We start from the raw sequence: 20,535 nt of genomic DNA, 5'->3' as shown, positions 1-20,535 counted from the left end.
GGGATCTCCTGGAACCCCAATACCCTGGGTACCTAGGTACCATATACTAGGGGATTATAAGGGTGTTCCAGTGTGCCAATCAGAATTGGTAAAATTAGTCACTAGCCTGCAGTGACAATTTTAAAAGCAGAGAGAGCATAAACACTGAGGTTCTGGTTAGCATGATCCTAGTGACACAGGCAAAAACAAACATACATACAAGTAAAAATGGGGGTAACATGCCAGACAAGATGGTACTTTCCTACACCCTTGTGCGCCTATTTTAGTGTTTTATTATTATTTTTTACAGAGGGCTTTCCCATATACCACTTCACTCTGCTACCAGTTGATTTTTTGCCCTTCCTGTATTTGTGTGCAATCCTGTGGGGTGCAGGCAAGAACCCCACAGTAGCAGTAATGTGGTGGAATTTAGCTCACATAACAAATGCATTAAAGAATGGAGATTTCATACCAGGAGGAGCCAAAACAAAAAAGATTTGGTAGTTTCTCCAAACACTGACCACAATGATGGATTGACAAGTAGTGTGCTTTAGCAGTTCTTCTACCCAACAACAGCTCTTGTGTTTGAGTGTCTGGCATGCTATAGAAACTTTGCCAGTTGCCACCACCAGCCCCCCTGCCTTGGATGCTAGGGTAAGACTGTAGCCTCATGTTTACAGGTCATACAAAAGGTGTTAAATGCTGCCAACACCAATTATATTTACGCATAAAATGTGGTGGGGTGGGATGAAGTGGGTTGATGGGACAAATCAATTCACCATGATGGAGAAAATGTCTCCTCTTTGTCCATTGCGTTAATATTAAGGCTAATGACAAACAAGATGATTTACACAATTACAAATGACAAATTGGTAATATACATTGTTTGTAAACAACTTTATGTTTTGTTTTTAGGTGCAATTGCTGCATATAATTGTGGTCCCGCAAATGTCAAGACCTTTGTAGAAGTTGATAAGTACACTACAGGCCACGACTACTCCAATGATGTTGTTGCTCGAGCCATATATTTTAAGGCTAATGGATACTAGTTGGTGTTGTTAAACATTATCTTTTCAAAATATCAAATTATGCTTCCTTGATTCTTTTCAAGTTCTATGGAGACGTAGAATTTACAGAATACTTTTAATATTCTAAAGTACAGTTATAAACAAAATATTTGCCAAACATTTAAAAAGCTGCAATGGTTACTGCTTGCCAAACAGATTAAATAATCTTGTTAATAAAACTGTAAGTAAGCATGATCACCATATGATGACTGAATGATAGAGATCTCAAGTACTAAATAAGAAAGGATTAATTGCCATTAAGGATGCATTTAACAAGACAGTGCCTTTATATTTGTACAGATTTATTTATAGGTGGTACAGTTGCATTTGAGTGGGTTCTGCAAAATTAATAAACACACTACCGTCCAGGACAATTGCAATGATGTTGTTGCTCGAGGTACATTTAACTAGGCTGTAGTACTAAATATACTCCTTTTCAAAAGAAGTATAAATGATAAGATTTTTGGATACTAGGTGGTGATATTGAACACTCATTTTCAAAAGACGTATATTTTTTACGGCTTTTGAGTATTAGGTGGAAAAATTGAATATTATTTTTCAAAAATTAGATTCCGTTGATGCTCACTGGAGACAAATTTCAGAACGTATTTAAAAGTCCAAAGTACAGTAATTAAAAAATCTTAAGTATATATTTCTAAATCTGTTGCCATTATTTGTGCACTACCGCATTGCTCATTGTTGAGCCACACATTGTTTAATATCTATGCGACCCCCCCTGATAATGCTCATTCGATCTTTTGGCCTCGCTCCGGTAGCTTATGCTGATGACACACAATTCATTATGTCTATCTTGAACAGTGAGGCAGAGACAGCTCTGCGTTTCAACAGACGTATAAGTGCTATAATCCATTGGATGAATACCAAAAGCCTAATGCTTAATTCTGAAAAAATTGAGGTCCTTTTATTTGGAAAAAAAATCACTCTCCTGGGATCCATCCTGGTGGCCACAAATGTTAATACCCTCTCAACACACCGGTGTTCACTGTAAAAAAAATCTAGGAATAATGTTTGACTGTAGCCTGTCCTTCAATTCTCAAATAACCAAACTTTCCTCATTTTGTTTCTTTCTATTACGTAAGATCAGGAAGACCTTCCAGTACATACCTTTTGAGATGTAAAAAGAGGTGGTTACAGCACTAGTGTTATCAAGGCTTGATTACTGTAATGCCCTCTACATACCTATTCACCAACGTTCTTTGCAGAATCTGCAATATCTTCAAAATGCGGAGCCAGACTTCTGAAAAAAAATTAATACATTTCAGTCTCTTTCGAGGGCCTTACAGAGGTTTCATTGGCTGCCTGTAAAGAAAAGAGTTTGTTTCAAAACCCCTTGTCTGGCTCACAAAGCCCTGTATGGAGAAGCTCCAGACTACCTAAAGAGCACTCTTACTTGGTATAACCCCAGCAGGTCAATTCGATATGCTAGCTCTCAAACAATAAATGTTCGTAGAATCATAAGATCTAATTGGGGGGGCAGGAGTTTTATTTATGTCACTTCCCCACTCTGGAACAATTTACCGGAACAGCTGAGGTGCCAATCAAATAATTTAATCTTTAGGAAACATCCTAAAACCTAGCTCTTTTCCAGCCATTAAATGAGTGGTAATTTTATTGGATAGAAGTGCGGTATGTTAGTAAGGTTAACAGTGCCAAGACGTGTCTGGAATTTTCGCGCTTTAGGAAAATATAAATATCAATTTTATTCAAAACAAAACAAATAACGTTTTTCAAATAGCTCAAAACTAAGTAAACACCTCTCAACCACCAAAATCTGAACTTATCCACCTTATAATTTCTTCTGGTCATGGTAAGAAAGCTATAGCTTTGCTACAAAAGGCAGTGTTGCAACCTTATCTACCTGAAAATATAGATTCAAAAGCACATTTGGAAGCCCAGAAAAAGCAGACAATACCAAATGAGAAATAACACCAGTGTCCGAAATATCATAGAAATCCACGCTTCAAATACCTTCACCAGACGTACCTCACTCCAAATCCTATTGGAAGAATGTAAGCAGGATCCAACAATTGTCCAAGATGTGAGTCACTAGAGGCGGATTTTTACCATATGGTGTGTGGGACTGTTCTGCAATTCAGGAATACTGGGGAGATGTACTTAACATTCTAAGCGATGCACCAAAAAACAACTGATGCAGTTCTCTGTTTAATGGGGCCGTTTCCGAGGTCCACAAAACACAAACGTGTCAAAATGTATAGCTCTAGCCTTAATATTGGCAAAAAGACGAATAGCAATGGAGAAGAGATCAGCAGGAGCGCTTACGGTGAAACTGTGGATAAAAGATGTAAAAAATAAATGGGTTAATGCTGAAATCGGCACATGAATTAGACTATATAGACAGAAAGGAAAGGCATAGCTCATAATACATGGGGAAAGTTAATGAATGCCCGAGAAGGCTTGTCAGATAAATACCCACCGTGACACGTCAATCTATGATATAGTCTAGAGTTCACAGTCTCAGTACATGCTGCCAATAGTGAGACTGACGACGACGGGAATGGGTACCACTACTGTGTCAGATGCAGTGTATAGATAATGCTGATTGAAAAAGTGCTATGGCTAGGCCCCTGTGACAGCTGGTTACAGTCGATCCTTAATGGCGATGTGCAGTACTTACCTTTTGTGATTACGATATGCTATTCTGTTCCTTTTTTCCTGGAAATGCTATAGATCACTGCGCAAGACCTATTAATTGTTGCTCTTTTGTCATGATTTATTGTTTCCGTGTTTTCAGTGTTATGTTAACTGTTCTGAAAATAAAAGCTCTTGGATGTCACAACTGTGCCAAACTGACAATGATTTGTTATTCTACTCTGTATAACTAAAACCTGATATAAAAACTAATAAAAAGCTACACAAAAATAAAAAAATAAGCAACCAAAGCCAGCATACAATGATTGAATGGTATAGCTCGCAGGTCATAGATAAGGAAGTTTATGTCGCCATTAAGGATGGATTCAACGAGATGGTGCCTTTATGCGCTGTTCTGAACAGGAATCGAAATGGAATGGCTCCAGAAAGGTCTTGGAAAATCACAGAGACGAAAAACAGCTTGGTTTCTCTTTCCCATAATTCCTTAGCAACAGCAGTTTGCACACAAACACATGTTCACTCACTTAAACGAATGGTACTTCAATGCATTATATCCATAAGTCTTACGTTTCAAATATTCCTTGAGATGACCAAACGAAATCTCTCTTCAGCCTCTTTCATAATTCACAAGTAATTTTTTACTACTTTTTCGCTACTAAAAAGCATCATCTACTCAGACCAAATCGAACTAACAGACTGCGGTGAATCCACCTAACATTTGTGAGCGAGCTCATGGATATGATCAGCATGCATGTATGCTATAAAAATAATCTAAAACCGTTTAAACCTAATTTGTCAGTTGTCATGGACCTGGATTTCAGTTCTACAGAGGAGAGCGAAGAACCAGATCTGAGCTCTTTCTTCACTTTCCTTGTGTGTCCTAAAAAACAACCTCTTTTGGAACTGGACCTTAATGAGAAGAAGCCCACTAAACTATAGTAGATCAGTGTAGTTGATCTTGCTCGACCTTGAGTCGGGGAGTGGCATATGGAAAGGGAGCTAGAGACTGAGACACAAGAATAAACAAGGATAGAGAGTAGGAAAAAGGACACAGAAGGAAAGAGAAAGAAAGAAGGGAGAGAGCGAAAAGTACTAGAATGTGGGAGAAAAGAAGCAACAGTGAAAGAGGAGAGTGCAGTATCCTGAGTTGTGTGCGTCCGTGGGTCAAACGATGGGTGTTCCACATTATGGGTTATTTAATGCAGAATATACATGTTCAGTGAGTCCATTAGTTCAGTGGAACTCAAAAGTCTTGGGGCTGAGCTAATAATACCTGCCCCTGGTGGTACCTATTACTTTAGCCGCCTTGAGTTAACTTTATGAAACCTAAATTCTAGCAATGACAATTTATACGTTTAACAGAGAAACCATGGAAAGAGGAATAGAGAGAGGCAGGAGATGGAGGAAGCAAGAACAAAAGAGAGAGAAAGAGCATGGGAAGACGGGATGAGAGAGACAGATCAGGGCAGACAGAAAGGAGACAGTGTGGAGGAAGAGAGAATTAGATCAGCTAACTACGATTCTGTTAAGGTAACCCCTCAGAAGTTACTCACCACATGAGTCCATCACTAGGTGCTTTTAGGGCAGGATTTCAGACCCCTCAAATCTTGGATTAGTCCAATGAAGGAAATATATGCATCAGATACTTTTATTGTATTTTTCATGTTGCTTATAAGTCATACTTATATATATGGAAATGTCTTTCCTTCATTGTGGAGCTCTACCTAGGTACCTGTTCTCCTTAAATTCGGCATGTCACATGTATTGTATTGTATTGTAATAGCATTTTTATAGGGCTTACTACCCCTGACGAGGCATCGAAGTGCTTTTCGGCAAGTAGCACGCTACTCCGGAACCCAAAAGGAATTGGTGGTTGTAGGAGGCTGGACTGGCTTGTAGTGAGTACCAAGGGGTACTTGCACCTTGCACCAGGCCCAGTTATCCCTTATTAGTGTATAGGGTGTCTAGCAGCTTAGGCTGATAGATAATGGTAGCTTAGCAGAGCAGCTTAGGCTGAACTAGGAGACGTGTGAAGCTACTACAGTACCACTTAGTGTCATATGCACAATATCATAAGAAAACACAATACACAGTTATACTAAAAATAAAGGTACTTTATTTTTATGACAATATGCCAAAGTATCTCAGAGTGTACCCTCAGTGAGAGGATAGGAAATATACACAAGATATATATACACAATAGCAAAAATATGCAGTATAGTCTTAGAAAACAGTGCAAACAATGTATAGTTACAATAGGATGCAATGGGGACACATAGGGATAGGGGCAACACAAACCATATACTCCAAAAGTGGAATGCGAACCACGAATGGACCCCAAACCTATGTGACCTTGTAGAGGGTCGCTGGGACTATTAGAAAATAGTGAGGGTTAGAAAAATAGCCCACCCCAAGACCCTGAAAAGTGAGTGCAAAGTGCACTAAAGTTCCCCAAAGGACAAAGAAGTCGTGTTAGGGGAATAAGGCAGGAAAGACACAAACCAACAATGCAACAGCGATGAATTTCCAGTCGAGGGTACCTGTGGAACAAGGGGACCAAGTCCAAAAGTCACAAGCAAGTCGGAGATGGGCGGATGCCCAGGAAATGCCAGCTGCGGGTGCAAAGAAGCTTCTACTGGACAGAAGAAGCTGAGGTTTCTGCAGGAACGAAAAGGGCTAGAGACTTCCCCTTTGGTGGACGGATCCCTCTCTCCTTGGAGAGTCGTGCAGAAGTGTTTTCCCGCCGAAAGAACGGCAACAAGCCTTGCTAGCAGCAAATCATGTGGTTAGCGTTTTTGGACGCTGCTGTGGGCCAGGAGGGACCAGGAGGTCGCAAATTGGACCAGGAGGTAGAGGGGATGTCGAGCAAGACAAGGAGCCCTCTTAGCAGCAGGTAGCACCCGGAGAAGTGCCAGAAACAGGCACTACGAGAATGCGTGAAACGGTGCTCACCCGAAGTCGCACAAAGAAGTCCCACGTCGCCGGAGAACAACTTAGGAGGTCGTGCAATGCAGGTTAGAGTGCCGTGAACCCAGGCTGGACTGTGCACAAAGGATTTCCGCCGGAAGTGCACGGAGGCCGGAGTAGCTGCAAAAGTCGCGGTTCCCAGCAATGCAGTCTAGCGAGGTGAGGCAAGGACTTACCTCCACCAAACTTGGACTGAAGAGTCACTGGACTGTGGGGGTCACTTGGACAGAGTTGCTGGATTCGAGGGACCTCGCTCGTTGTGCTGAGAGGAGACCCAAGGGACCGGTAATGCAGCTTTTTGGTGCCTGCGGTTGCAGGGGGAAGATTCCGTCGACCCACGGGAGATTTCTTCGGAGCTTCTAGTGCAGAGAAGAGGCAGACTACCCCCACAGCATGCACCACCAGGAAAACAGTCGAGAAGGCGGCAGGATCAGCGTTACAGAGTTGCAGTACTCGTCTTTGCTACTATGTTGCAGGTTTGCAGGCTTCCAGCGCGGTCAGCAGTCGATTCCTTGGCAGAAGGTGAAGAGAGAGATGCAGAGGAACTCTGATGAGCTCTTGCATTCGTTATCTAAGGAATCCCAAGAGACAGAGACCCTAAATAGCCAGAAAAGAGGGTTTGGCTACCTAGGAGAGAGGATAGGCTAGCAACACCTGAAGGAGCCTATCAGCAGGAGTCTCTGACGTCACCTGATGGCACTGGCCACTCAGAGCAGTCCAGTGTGCCAGCAGCACCTCTGCTTCCAAGATGGCAGAGGTCTGGAGCACACTGGAGGAGCTCTGGACACCTCCCAGGGGAGGTGCAGGTCAGGGGAGTGGTCACTCCCCTTTCCTTTGTCCAGTTTCGCGCCAGAGCAGGGCTAAGGGGTCCCTGAACCGGTGTAGACTGGCTTATGCAGAAATGGGCACCAAATGTGCCCATGAAAGCATTTCCAGAGGCTGGGGGAGGCTACTCCTCCCCTGCCTTCACACCATTTTCCAAAGGGAGAGGGTGTAACACCCTCTCTCAGAGGAAGTCCTTTGTTCTGCCATCCTGGGCCAGGCCTGGCTGGACCCCAGGAGGGCAGATGCCTGTCTGAGGGGTTGGCAGCAGCAGCAGCTGCAGTGAAACCCCGGGAAAGGCAGTTTGGCAGTACCAGGGTCTGTGCTACAGACCACTGGGATCATGGGATTGTGCCAACTATGCCAGGATGGTATAGAGGGGGCAATTCCATGATCATAGACATGTTACATGGCCATATTCGGAGTTACCATTGTGAAGCTACATATAGGTAGTGACCTATATGTAGTGCACGCGTGTAATGGTGTCCCCGCACTCACAAAGTCCGGGGAATTGGCCCTGAACAATGTGGGGGCACCTTGGCTAGTGCCAGGGTGCCCACACACTAAGTAACTTTGCACCTAACCTTTACCAGGTAAAGGTTAGACATATAGGTGACTTATAAGTTACTTAAGTGCAGTGTAAAATGGCTGTGAAATAACGTGGACGTTATTTCACTCAGGCTGCAGTGGCAGGCCTGTGTAAGAATTGTCAGAGCTCCCTATGGGTGGCAAAAGAAATGCTGCAGCCCATAGGGATCTCCTGGAACCCCAATACCCTGGGTACCTCAGTACCATATACTAGGGAATTATAAGGGTGTTCCAGTAAGCCAATGTAAATTGGTAAAATTGGTCACTAGCCTGTTAGTGACAATTTGAAAGAAATGAGAGAGCATAACCACTGAGGTTCTGGTTAGCAGAGCCTCAGTGAGACAGTTAGGCACCACACAGGGAACACATACATATAGGCCACAAACTTATGAGCACTGGGGTCCTGACTAGCAGGGTCCCAGTGACACATAACAAACATACTGAAAACATAGAGTTTTCACTATGAGCACTGGGCCCTGGCTAGCAGGATCCCAGTGAGACAGTGAAAACACCCTGACAAACACTCACAAACAGGCCAAAAGTGGGGGTAACAAGGCTAGAAAGAGGCTACTTTCTCACAGTGGTAGATTAGTATAGGGAAATAGGAGTACCGTTTTAGTATTATTATGAGTTAATTTGAGCCGCGGATATGTGAGTTTTAGTTGGATTGACTGGGGTAATGGAGGGGTGGAGGAGGGAAGAATCCAGAAGTGTTAATTGGGAGTTTATGGTTTTAGGATTTAGGCTTGGGATGAGTAAAGGGGGATGGAGGAGGGAAGAGTCTGTGGAAAGGGTTAGGACCATCATGTATAATTAGGCAATTGACCTCTATAAATTGGGCATGTCACACGTATTGCATAGTACATGATTGAATACGTCTATGTTTTTATATTTTTATGACTCCCTAGTAGTTGCATGTTTCCCTCCATGTCTGTATAGCATGGTGAAGATGCCAGGACACTTTGCTTGTGATTATTGCATGTTGCGGTATATATTACTCCTCATCCAAGATGGCCACCATACTTTTGTGTATGTAGTGATTGTTTATCCTACCGCGATTTTTATTCTCCTTACTTATTTTGACTTCCGACTCGCTGTAACATGGATTCCCCACTGCACTTGATCGGAACGCCGAAGACACTGTTCTCGCCGGACTTCTGGTAATTTACATTTACTAGACTTTGTGTAGGCTGCTATCACTCTGTGTAGCTTTGGCTGGCAGCATATACTTGTTTTTTTGGCTTGCACACATTACGCTTGTGTTTCTTTGTGGGGTCGCCATGATTTTTTTTAAAGAGTTTAACAGCGCACCCTGACTTATTCTGTTTATCAGGGTGCACTATGAGAATGTGCACTGCTCGTCCTGTCTGTTTGCGACAATAAGATCAATGTGGGGTTTTTGACAGTCCGGTTCACTGTCTGATCTGAAGTTTGCACTTGTATTATATTTAGCGACGCTGGGCATGTTTCTTTTCCCTCCTTCTTTAAAGTACATGAGTACAGTATATAGCACGTGTATGTCGCCTATACGTCAACTATGTTTTTGACATAAAGACCATAGATTTGCAGGACTTTCCATATGCTTTTAAATATCTGTAGGGGTTCTGTAGGGCAAACATATAACCGCTTATGGTCTACTTATTTGGGTTTCCTCTTCTGCTAACTCATTTTGTGTTTTCTTACCTACAGATATGGGCGTATTATGGCTCTTACTTAATTGATTACTCTTTACACCTTGGAGTTAGTTACTATTAGCAAACCTGTTGGAACAAAGTACTCCTTGTACTTTGGTGTATGAACACAAGCCGTTACTAGTTACGCATTTGACACTCTGTGGATACGGATGCGATCATATAACGCCTTGAATATTATTGAATTTCAGGTTAGTCGTACCTTAGCTTCTTATTGCAACTCTCTACTGTTCACTCTGGGGGACTGAATGCACTAAAGCCGCTGAATGACTGGACCTTCTTGACCCTTTCTTTTCCCCGCTTTTTGGCAGACACATAAGGTGTGGTTTTTATCCTGACACTTGTCTATCAGTTTTTCATGTCACGGACAATATTTTCCTAGTAGTAGACATCTGCACGTTTGATGCATGCACACATTGCTCTATCTATTTACACACTTATCCCATCTTGAGGTGATGTTACGCACACAATATCCTTGATTTTTATGCATTCATTAGCCACTGGGCAATTTTTTCATTTTTAGCTGGTGCATAAATATTTCTAAAATATTTCTACACCATGCTCATGCATATATGTTGATTTCTATACCCTACAACCTTCATAAAGTCACTTTGCGATGAAACACGCGTTGGCAGTCAAGTACAAACCAACTTTATTGAAGAAATGTACAGAAAGCATGAATAGAACTAGAATTTCGAAATAAAAGAATGCTTGTCAACACAGAATTATGTATTGAAGAATACATACCTCTACCCGTGGGGGGCAGGGTAGCCAACCATATGGAACCACAGCAGACTTCGCAAATATACACTTAACCTGCTGTGAATACTGAGGGACACTTATGGGAGGTGCATGTTTGCCATTGCCACCCTTTATTACAATACCTAACATACACAGTATATACACTAGAATGCAGTAATAGCTGTACAAAAAAAAAGTGAGAAAACACAGCAAATAGTGAAAATCACAATAGTTAGAAATGGGCCTAGGGGGAACATACACCATATACTGCAATACTGGAATGCGAAAGTCGTTTTCCCACCTAGGCAAGTCTAGTGTGTAGAGGGGCGCTGGGAGTGTAATAAAACACCAAAGGTAAGTAATAGAACCCACGCCAGAGCCCATGAAAGCAGGAGTAAATCACAGTAATTGTCCTAGAACACACAAGAACACGCGATAAGAGGTTATGCAAGAACCAGAAGAGACTGCAAAACACCAAAAATGGATTCCTGGACCTGAACACCTGTGGAAGAAGGGGACCAAGTCCAAGATGCACTGAAGAAAAGGGAAAACAGGTGCCCCTGCTAACCCGGATGAAGGTGCAAAAGAAGAACCACCGGTGAAGAAGAACAGTCAGTACTGCACTCAAGAAGACGGATGAGGGTTCCTGGTTGGTGCAGATAATGCCCCACGCCAGATGGATAACTGCACTCTGGTTTGCATCGCTGAATTCCGCCAACAAACCTTGGTACATGCAAATCTCACAGTTAGCAGAAAACAGCACTGCCCAGGACCAGAGGGACCTGGTGGCCTCTAACCAGGAGAGGGAGACAGAGGGGGCTCTCAGCAACTCGGAGAGCCCTTAGAAGACCAGGCAGGGTGCACAGGAGTTCCACAGCACGGGGACAAAGAAGGTGCAGTTTGGAGTCTTGCAATCTGAATCTGAGGAAACACCCAGAGGAGAAACCCTAAATAGCCCTGAAAGGAGGAATTGGCCAGCTACAGAGGTAAGCACCTATCAGGGAGGGCTCTGATATCATCGGCTGGCACTGGCCACTGAGATGCACCCAGAGTGCCCCACCACCGTGGAATCCAAGATTGCAAAACCCAGGGACACTCTAGAGGAGCTCTGGGCACCATCTCTGGGGTGGTGATGGACAGGGGAGTAGTCACTCCCCTTTCCATTGTTCAGTTTCGCGCCAGAGCAGGGACTGGGGGGCCCTGAACCGGTGTAGACTTCATTATGCAAGGAGGGCCCCGTCTGTGCCCTTCAAAGCATTTCCAGAGGCTCTGGGAGGCTACCCCTCCCATGCCTGTAACACCCATTTCCTTTGGGAGAGGGTAACATCCCTCTCCCAAAGCATTCCTGGGCTCGAGCTGCTTAAGCAACAGGAGGGCAGAAACCGGTCTGTGAGGTGGCAGCAGCTGGGGCTGCCTGGAAAACCTCAGAAGCCTGGTGTGGCAGTACTGGGGGCCACTGTGTAGCCCCAGAGTGCATGAAATATACAACCAATGTTAGAATCAGCATTGGGGTATAATTCCAAGATATTAGACACCTTACATGGCCATATTCGGAGATATCATTGTGAAGCTAGTCATAGGTATTGATCTATGTCCAGTGCACGCGTAAAATGGCATCCCCACACTCCCGAAGTCCGGGAAAATGGTCCTGGACAACATGGGGGCACCTCTGCTAGTGCAGGGGTGCCCTCACACACAGGCACTCTGCACCCATCCTTCAGGGTTGGAAGGCCTGGTATATGGGTGACTTATAAGTGACCTGGTGCAGTGTAAATGGCTGTGAAAGGGTGCATGCACCATTTCACACAGGCTGCAACGGCAGTCCCGTAGAAGCCTTTGCATGGGCTCCCTATGGTTTGCAAAAGTAATGCTGCAGCCCAGAGGAATCCCCTGCAACCCCAAATGCCCTGGGTACCTAAGTACCATATACTAGGGACATATAAGGGGTGTCCAGTATGCCAATTGGAGATGAAATACTGGGTTAGCAGTATACAGTGACAAAATGTAGAGGAGAGAGAGCATAAGCACTGGGGTCCAGGTTAGCAGGATCCCAGTGACTCAGTCAAACACACTGACATCAGGCAAAAGTTGGGGGTAACATGCCAAAATGAGGGCACTTTCCTACATTAAATACCTATTTTGGGCCAAAGTTTACCTTGGTATTTAATTGAAGATTGGTACAGACAGGGTTATGGTCACTGAGGCAATCAGGAATAATTTTATATTCTGAAACCAGGGAGACCACATTTGCTGAGATTATTATAGCCTTAGAACCCGCCGTAGCGGGCTCTACCGGCTATTAAAGGCCCGCTCCCCGCGTTAAATGCCCGAGCCAAAGGCGAGGGCATTTAACAAGGGAGAGGGACTTTAATAGCCGGTAGAGCCCGCTACGGCGGGTTCTAAGGCTATTAGAACATTCTGCCACACAGGGCAGAATGTTCTATCAAAAAAAAAAAATGTTCACGGAGCCCGAGGGGATTTAAATCCCCTCGGGCTCCGTGAGGCTTTCTTCACAGCTGTTGCTGTGAACAAAGCGAACATTGGAATGTTGGCGCTGCAGGCTTTTACCGGCCTGTAAAAGCCCGCAGCAGTCCATTGTCTTCAATGGACATGCCAACATTCCAATGTTCTAATATAAAATCTATAATACTTCCCTTAGTCCCGCCAGTGAAAGTGGCCACTGAATTATTAAAAATGACCCTCAATTTGCTTAAAATCTGTAAATAAAATTCAAGGATAAGTAAATTTAAGACATCACTTAGAGGACTGTGTTTAAAATGTACCCTGTTGGTCACATCATCATCCAGTGGCATACCACATGCCTGACTATCTCCTAACGAGAAAGAGTGTAACATCAAAATCCCCAACCCATGCCATGATTATTCTCTTCATCGAATTGGAGAGAAAACTATCTGGGAATTTCTGCAACTCCTGAATCACTTGTAGTACATGATTATTGAAAATATGTTTATAGAAATTGGTCAATGAAATATCCTGTTCACCCCCTACTTCTGTGCTACCAAAAACTGTGGAGTTGACCATATGATTGCTACCTTTACTTTGTCAATCTTACAGAGACAAAAGTTGCAAGCCTGCCACGTGATCTGCCTGCTATAAAAGACAAGGCGGGTTGGAAGACAGCATGGAAGTCATTAATGTTAAAATGACTTGTCATTCACGTTTCTTGCACACCAATCACATCAAATGTGGATATGAAGTTCAGCCACTCAATTTATTTTACAGCATGCACCTGCAATATTACATGCAGCCAAATTTAAACCTCTTTGGCGATCATTAAAATTTGACAAAGGCTGAAAAAGTACAACTTGGGTTCCCAAGGCTTCCGCATCTGCAGACATCACTGTTGGATCAGGGATAGAAAAAAGCCCTGGGGGCCTCGCCAATTAGGCCAGATTGGTCTCTAAAGCTCCACGATAATCTGGCAGCCTGAATCTAAAGGGGCAGAATTTTGAGTCATCTTTAAAAAAAAAATTTTATAAAAAAGCTGAACCATTTTGTTTGTGGGTTTTTAGCATGCTCCAGTGCTGCAAGTCATTATTTTGGTCCAATGAGGCAAGAGCCCAGAATCTATTTGCTGCGAACACCTTCCAATAAACATGGCCCCAATTGCCCTTGAAAGAGCACGGGTGAACACACTGGACTTTCCTTGTAGGTGGCTTTAAATGTCTCTAAAATAAGCCCAGTGGGAGAATTTTTATGAGGCTCGGTTTGATCCATCCTGCTCTCGCCATTGACAAAATTTCCCCCGCTTACCTGGAGTTTCTAAAATTTTAAATGATCAGGTCTTTCAAGTGGACCTATGTCTCCCAGGCACCATGCAAAAATGATCTCATTATGCAAATTCCAGTGGGCATTGCGTTCTGTTGCAACCAATATGCTACCTTATTTATCAGAGTGGAAGTAAACTCCATCGCGCCGGCCAATTAAGGAGGGACACTGGCAAAAAACACATATGAATAGACTGCAGGGGGGAGATGAACAGTTAGTAGCAAAACTTGTGTTAACTCCATGGCCGTACATTTGGCAGTCAGCTCTGTTAATTGAAGCGGTCTCATACTTCCCCCGCCAACAATATCATTAGTTATTTCCACAGGTTTATTCCCTAGAAAAATCCCAGATATACATCCCGATTGTGAACTCTCTCCCTCTCCTACTTGCCCGTAGGTCTGGGAGATTGATGGTTGTGCACTTAAAGTGGTATTTAATGTAACAACTGTGAGAAAGTAGCCTCTTTCTAGCCTTGTTACCCCCACTTTTGGCCTGTTTGTGAGTGTATGTCAGGGTGTTTTCACTGTCTCACTGGGATCCTGCTAGCCAGGGCCCAGTGCTCATAGTGAAAACCCTATGTTTTCAGTATGTTTGTTATGTGTCACTGGGACCCTGCTAGTCAGGACCCCAGTGCTCATAAGTTTGTGGCCTATATGTATGTGTTCCCTGTGTGGTGCCTAACTGTCTCACTGAGGCTCTGCTAACCAGAACCTCAGTGGTTATGCTCTCTCATTTATTTCAAATTGTCACTAACAGGCTAGTGACCAATTTTACCAATTTACATTGGCTTACTGGAACACCCTTATAATTCCCTAGTATATGGTACTGAGGTACCCAGGGTATTGGGGTTCCAGGAGATCCCTATGGGCTGCAGCATTTCTTTTGCCACCCATAGGGAGCTCTGACAATTCTTACACAGGCCTGCCACTGCAGCCTGAGTGAAATAACGTCCACGTTATTTCACAGCCATTTTACACTGCACTTAAGTAACTTATAAGTCACCTATATGTCTAACCTTTACCTGGTAAAGGTTAGGTGCAAAGTTACTTAGTGTGAGGGCACCCTGGCACTAGCCAAGGTGCCCCCACATTGTTCAGAGCCAATTCCCTGAACTTTGTGAGTGCGGGGACACCATTACACGCGTGCACTACATATAGGTCACTACCTATATGTAGCTTCACAATGGTAACTCCGAATATGGCCATGTAACAAGTCTATGATCATGGAATTGCCCCCTCTATGCCATCCTGGCATAGTTGGCACAATCCCATGATCCCAGTGGTCTGTAGCACAGACCCTGGTACTGCCAAACTGTCCTTCCTGGGGTTTCACTGCAGCTGCTGCTGCTGCCAACCCCTCAGACAGGCATCTGCCCTCCTGGGGTCCAGCCAGGCCTGGCCCAGGATGGCAGAACAAAGGACTTCCTCTGAGAGAGGGTGTTACACCCTCTCCCTTTGGAAAATGGTGTGAAGGCAGGGGAGGAGTAGCCTCCCCCAGCCTCTGGAAATGCTTTGTTGGGCACAGATGAGCCCAATTCTGCATAAGCCAGTCTACACCGGTTCAGGGACCCCTTAGCCCCTGCTCTGGCGCGAAACTGGACAAAGGAAAGGGGAGTGACCACTCCCCTGACCTGCACCTCCCCTGGGAGATGTCCAGAGCTCCTCCAGTGTGCTCCAGACCTCTGCCATCTTGGAAACAGAGGTGCTGCTGGCACACTGGACTGCTCTGAGTGGCCAGTGCCACCAGGTGACGTCAGAGACTCCTTGTGATAGGCTCCTTCAGGTGTTGCTAGCCTTTCCTCTCTCCTAGGTAGCCAAACCCTCTTTTCTGGCTATTTAGGGTCTCTGTCTCTGTGGAAACTTTAGATAACGAATGCAAGAGCTCATCCGAGTTCCTCTGCATCTCTCTCTTCACCTTCTGCCAAGGAATCGACTGCTGACCGCGCTGGAAGCCTGCAAACCTGCAACATAGTAGCAAAGACGACTACTGCAACTCTGTAACGCTGATCCTGCCGCCTTCTCGACTGTTTTCCTGCTTGTGCATGCTGTGGGGGTAGTCTGCCTCCTCTCTGCACCAGAAGCTCCGAAGAAATCTCCCGTGGGTCGACGGAATCTTCCCCCTGCAACCGCAGGCACCAAAAAGCTGCATTACCGGTCCCTTGGGTCTCCTCTCAGCACGACGAGCGAGGTCCCTCGAATCCAGCGACTCTGTCCAAGTGACCCCCACAGTCCAGTGACTCTTCAGTCCAAGTTTGGTGGAGGTAAGTCCTTGCCTCACCTCACTGGGCTGCATTGCTGGGAACCGCGACTTTTGCAGCTACTCCGGCCCCTGTGCACTTCCGGCGGAAATCCTTTGTGCACAGCCAAGCCTGGGTCCACGGCACTCTAACCTGCATTGCACGACGTTCTAAGTTGGTCTCCGGCGACGTGGGACTCCTTTGTGCGACTTCGGGTGAGCACTGTTTCACGCATCCTCGTAGTGCCTGTTTCTGGCACTTCTCTGGGTGCTACCTGCTGCTGAGAGGGCTCCTTGTCTTGCTCGACGTCCCCTCTCTCTCCTGGTCCAATTTGCGACCTCCTGGTCCCTCCAGGGCCACATCAGCGTCCAAAAACGCTAACCGCACGATTTGCAGCTAGCAAGGCTTGTTGGCGTTCTTTCGGCGGGAAAACACTTCTGCACGACTCTCCACGGCGAGAGGGATCCGTCCACCAAAGGGGAAGTCTCTAGCCCTTTTCGTTCCTGCAGAAACCGCAGCTTCTTCTGTCCAGTAGAAGCTTCTTTGCACCCGCAGCTGGCATTTCCTGGGCATCTGCCCATCTCCGACTTGCTTGTGACTTTTGGACTTGGTCCCCTTGTTCCACAGGTACCCTAGATTGGAAATCCACAGTTGTTGCATTGTTGGTTGGTGTCTTTCCTACATTATTCCTCTAACACAACTTCTTTGTCCTTAGGGGAACTTTAGTGCACTTTGCACTCACTTTTCAGGGTCTTGGGGAGGGTTATTTTTCTAACTCTCACTATTTTCCAATAGTCCCAGCGACCCTCTACAAGGTCACATAGGTTTGGGGTCCATTCGTGGTTCGCATTCCACTTTTGGAGTATATGGTTTGTGTTGCCCCTATCCCTATGTTTCCCCATTGCATCCTATTGTAACTATACATTGTTTGCACTGTTTTCTAAGACTATACTGCATATGTTTGCTATTGTGTATATATATCTTGTGTATATTTGCCATCCTCTCACTGAGGGTACACTCTAAAATACTTTGGCATATTGTCATAAAAATAAAGTACCTTTATTTTTAGTATAACTGTGTATTGTGTTTTCTTATGATATTGTGCATATGACACTAAGTGGTACTGTAGTAGCTTCACACGTCTCCTAGTTCAGCCTAAGCTGCTCTGCTAAGCTACCATTATCTATCAGCCTAAGCTGCTAGACACCCTATACACTAATAAGGGATAACTGGGCCTGGTGCAAGGTGCAAGTACCCCTTGGTACTCACTACAAGCCAGTCCAGCCTCCTACATTGGTTGTGCAGCGGTGGGATAAGTGCTTTGAGACTACTTACCACTCTTGTCATTGTACTTTTCATAAGAGAAAAATATACAAAACAAGGTCAGTGTATATACACATAGCCAAAAAGTTTTGCATTTCCTCTTTTCACTCTTTTCCAAGTGCTGAAAAGTACTTCTAAACTTTCAAAAAGTTCTTAAAAGTTTAAAAAGTTTTTTTCTGTCTTTCTAAAAAGTTCAGAAAACTTTTTTCTATTTTTCTATCACTTTAACTCTCTCTAAAAATGTCTGGCACAGGCCAAAATGTTGACCTGTCTAAGATTGCATATGATCACCTTAGCTGGAAAGGAGCAAGGAGTCTCTGCATAGAGAGAGGTTTGAGTGTAGGGAAGAATCCTTCCTTGGAACTGTTACTTAACATGCTTAGAGAACAAGATAAGGCTATAGGTGCCCCATCTGTTGAAAAAGTACCTAATAGTTCCCAATCTGATTCAGGGACTCCCCCAGGAAAAGATTCAGGAAAGAAACTTCCTAGCCTGCCCATTACTAGACAGTCTAGCATAGTTGGTACAGAGGTTGAATCACACCATACTGATGGTGTGCTCTCACATTATACTGTTAGCCAAGCTGTTAGGGTGCCCTCTGTAAGGGACAGGTCTCCTTCTGTTCATTCCCATCATACCTCTGTATCTAGAAATGTCCCTCCCACCCACCCTGATGACAGATTGTTAGAAAGGGAGCTCAATGGATTGAGAGTGGAACAAACCAGACTGAAGCTTAAAAAGCAACAGCTGGATTTGGATAGACAGTCTTTAGAATTAGAGAAGGAAAGACAGAAGTTGGGTTTAGAAACCCATGGTGGCAGCAGCAGTATTCCCCATAGTCATCCTGCAAAAGAGCATGATTCCAGGAATCTGCACAAGATAGTTCCCCCTTATAAGGAGGGGGATGACATTAACAAGTGGTTTGCTGCACTTGAGAGGGCCTGTGTTGTACAGGATGTCCCTCAAAGGCAGTGGGCTGCTATCCTATGGCTATCATTTAGTGGAAAAGGTAGGGATAGGCTCCTTACTGTGAAAGAAAGTGATGCCAATAATTTTACAGTTCTTAAGAATGCACTCCTGGATGGTTATGGCTTAACCACTGAACAATACAGGATAAAGTTCAGAGAGACCAAAAAGGAGTCTTCACAAGACTGGGTTGATTTCATTGACCATTCAGTGAAGGCCTTGGAGGGGTGGTTACATGGCAGTAAAGTTACTGATTATGAAAGCCTGTATAACACAATCCTGAGAGAGCATATACTTAATAATTGTGTGTCTGATTTGTTGCACCAGTACCTGGTAGACTCTGATCTGACCTCTCCCCAAGAATTGGGAAAGAAGGCAGACAAATGGGTCAGAACAAGGGTGAACAGAAAAGTTCATACAGGGGGTGACAAAGATGGCAATAAGAAGAAAGATGGTGAAAAATCTCAAGATAAGCATGGGGATAAGGGTAAAACCAAAGATCCTACTTCAAATCTTAAACACTCTTCAGAGGGTGGGGATAAAACTAATTCTTCCTCTTCTTCTCAACCTGCACACATTAAAAAGCCTTGGTGCTTTGTGTGTAAAAACAGAGGCCATAGGCCAGGGGATAAGTCCTGTCCAGGTAAACCCCCTGAGCCTACCACCACTAATACATCAAGCTCTAGTGCCCCTAGCAGTAGTGGTACTAGTGGTGGGACTGCTGGCAACAGTCAAGTTAAGGGTGTAGTTGGGTTCACTTTTGGGTCCATAGTAGAAACTGGGGTAGTCACTCCCAAGACAGTTTCTGTCACACCTAGTGGCATTGGCCTTGCCACACTGGCTGCTTGTCCCCTTACAATGGATAAGTACAGGCAGACAGTTTCAATAAATGGTGTTGAGGCCTTGGCCTACAGGGACACAGGTGCCAGTATCACTTTGGTGACTGAAAACCTAGTGCACCCTGATCAACACATCATTGGACAACAGTATAAGATTATTGATGTCCATAACTCCACTAAGTTTCTTCCCTTAGCTATAATTCAGTTTAGTTGGGGTGGAGTTACTGGCCCTAAGCAGGTGGTGGTATCACCTAGCTCACCTGTAGACTGTCTCTTAGGTAATGACCTAGAGGCCTCAGGTTGGGCTGATGTAGAGTTTTATGCCCATGCAGCCATGCTGGGCATCCCAGAGGAATTGTTCCCTCTCATTTCTACTGAAATGAAAAAGCAAAGGAGAGAAGGCCTGAAAACTCAGGATCCCTCTCCATCAACAGGTAAAAAGGGTATCACAGTATCCCCTAACCACCCTACCATTCAGGAAACCATTCCTGTGGTGGGAGAAACCTCTCCTGGGGTGGCACCTGTTCCAAGGGAATCATCAGCTGGCAAAGCTGGACTCCCTGAGGTAGAAGTACCTCTCTGTGGGATAACTAACATTGGTGACAAAAAGAGCACTATTTTAGTTAACATGGAGCATCCCTCCAACCCTCCCAGAGAAACTTTAGTGCAGAAACCCTGCACTGCCTCACAACACTTAGGACAGCATCCCTGCCCTAGTGTGGAGCTCATAGGACAGCATCCCTGCCCTGCTCCAACTCAAGAGAAACAGCATCCCTGTTCGCTCTTCCAGCCATATGGACAAAGTTTTTGCCCAGCTATGGCTTTTCTGAGACAGCATCCCTGTCTGGCATTTCCATCACTACAAATAGGTTCAGTGGACAATTACCACTGCTCTA

The 20,535-nt window shown here is 44.6% G+C and overlaps 1 protein-coding gene across 1 annotated transcript in view; it reads left to right on the top strand.

The window, feature by feature from the left end:
* The window catches only part of LOC138249111 (lysozyme g-like), a 177,567-nt gene extending 176,539 nt beyond the window's left edge, over window positions 1-1,028 (top strand). The window contains exon 3 of the mRNA XM_069203137.1: window positions 895-1,028. Coding sequence (XP_069059238.1) covers window positions 895-1,028 — 134 coding nt within the window. The remainder of the gene's footprint in view (window positions 1-894) is intronic.
* The last annotated feature ends 19,507 nt before the right edge of the window (window positions 1,029-20,535 follow it).

This window comes from Pleurodeles waltl, chromosome 8 (assembly GCF_031143425.1).
Source record: "Pleurodeles waltl isolate 20211129_DDA chromosome 8, aPleWal1.hap1.20221129, whole genome shotgun sequence".
NCBI classification, from domain to species: Eukaryota; Metazoa; Chordata; class Amphibia; order Caudata; family Salamandridae; genus Pleurodeles; species Pleurodeles waltl.
Note: the sequence above shows the minus strand (reverse complement) of the source record. Positions and strands in the feature narration are given on the sequence as shown.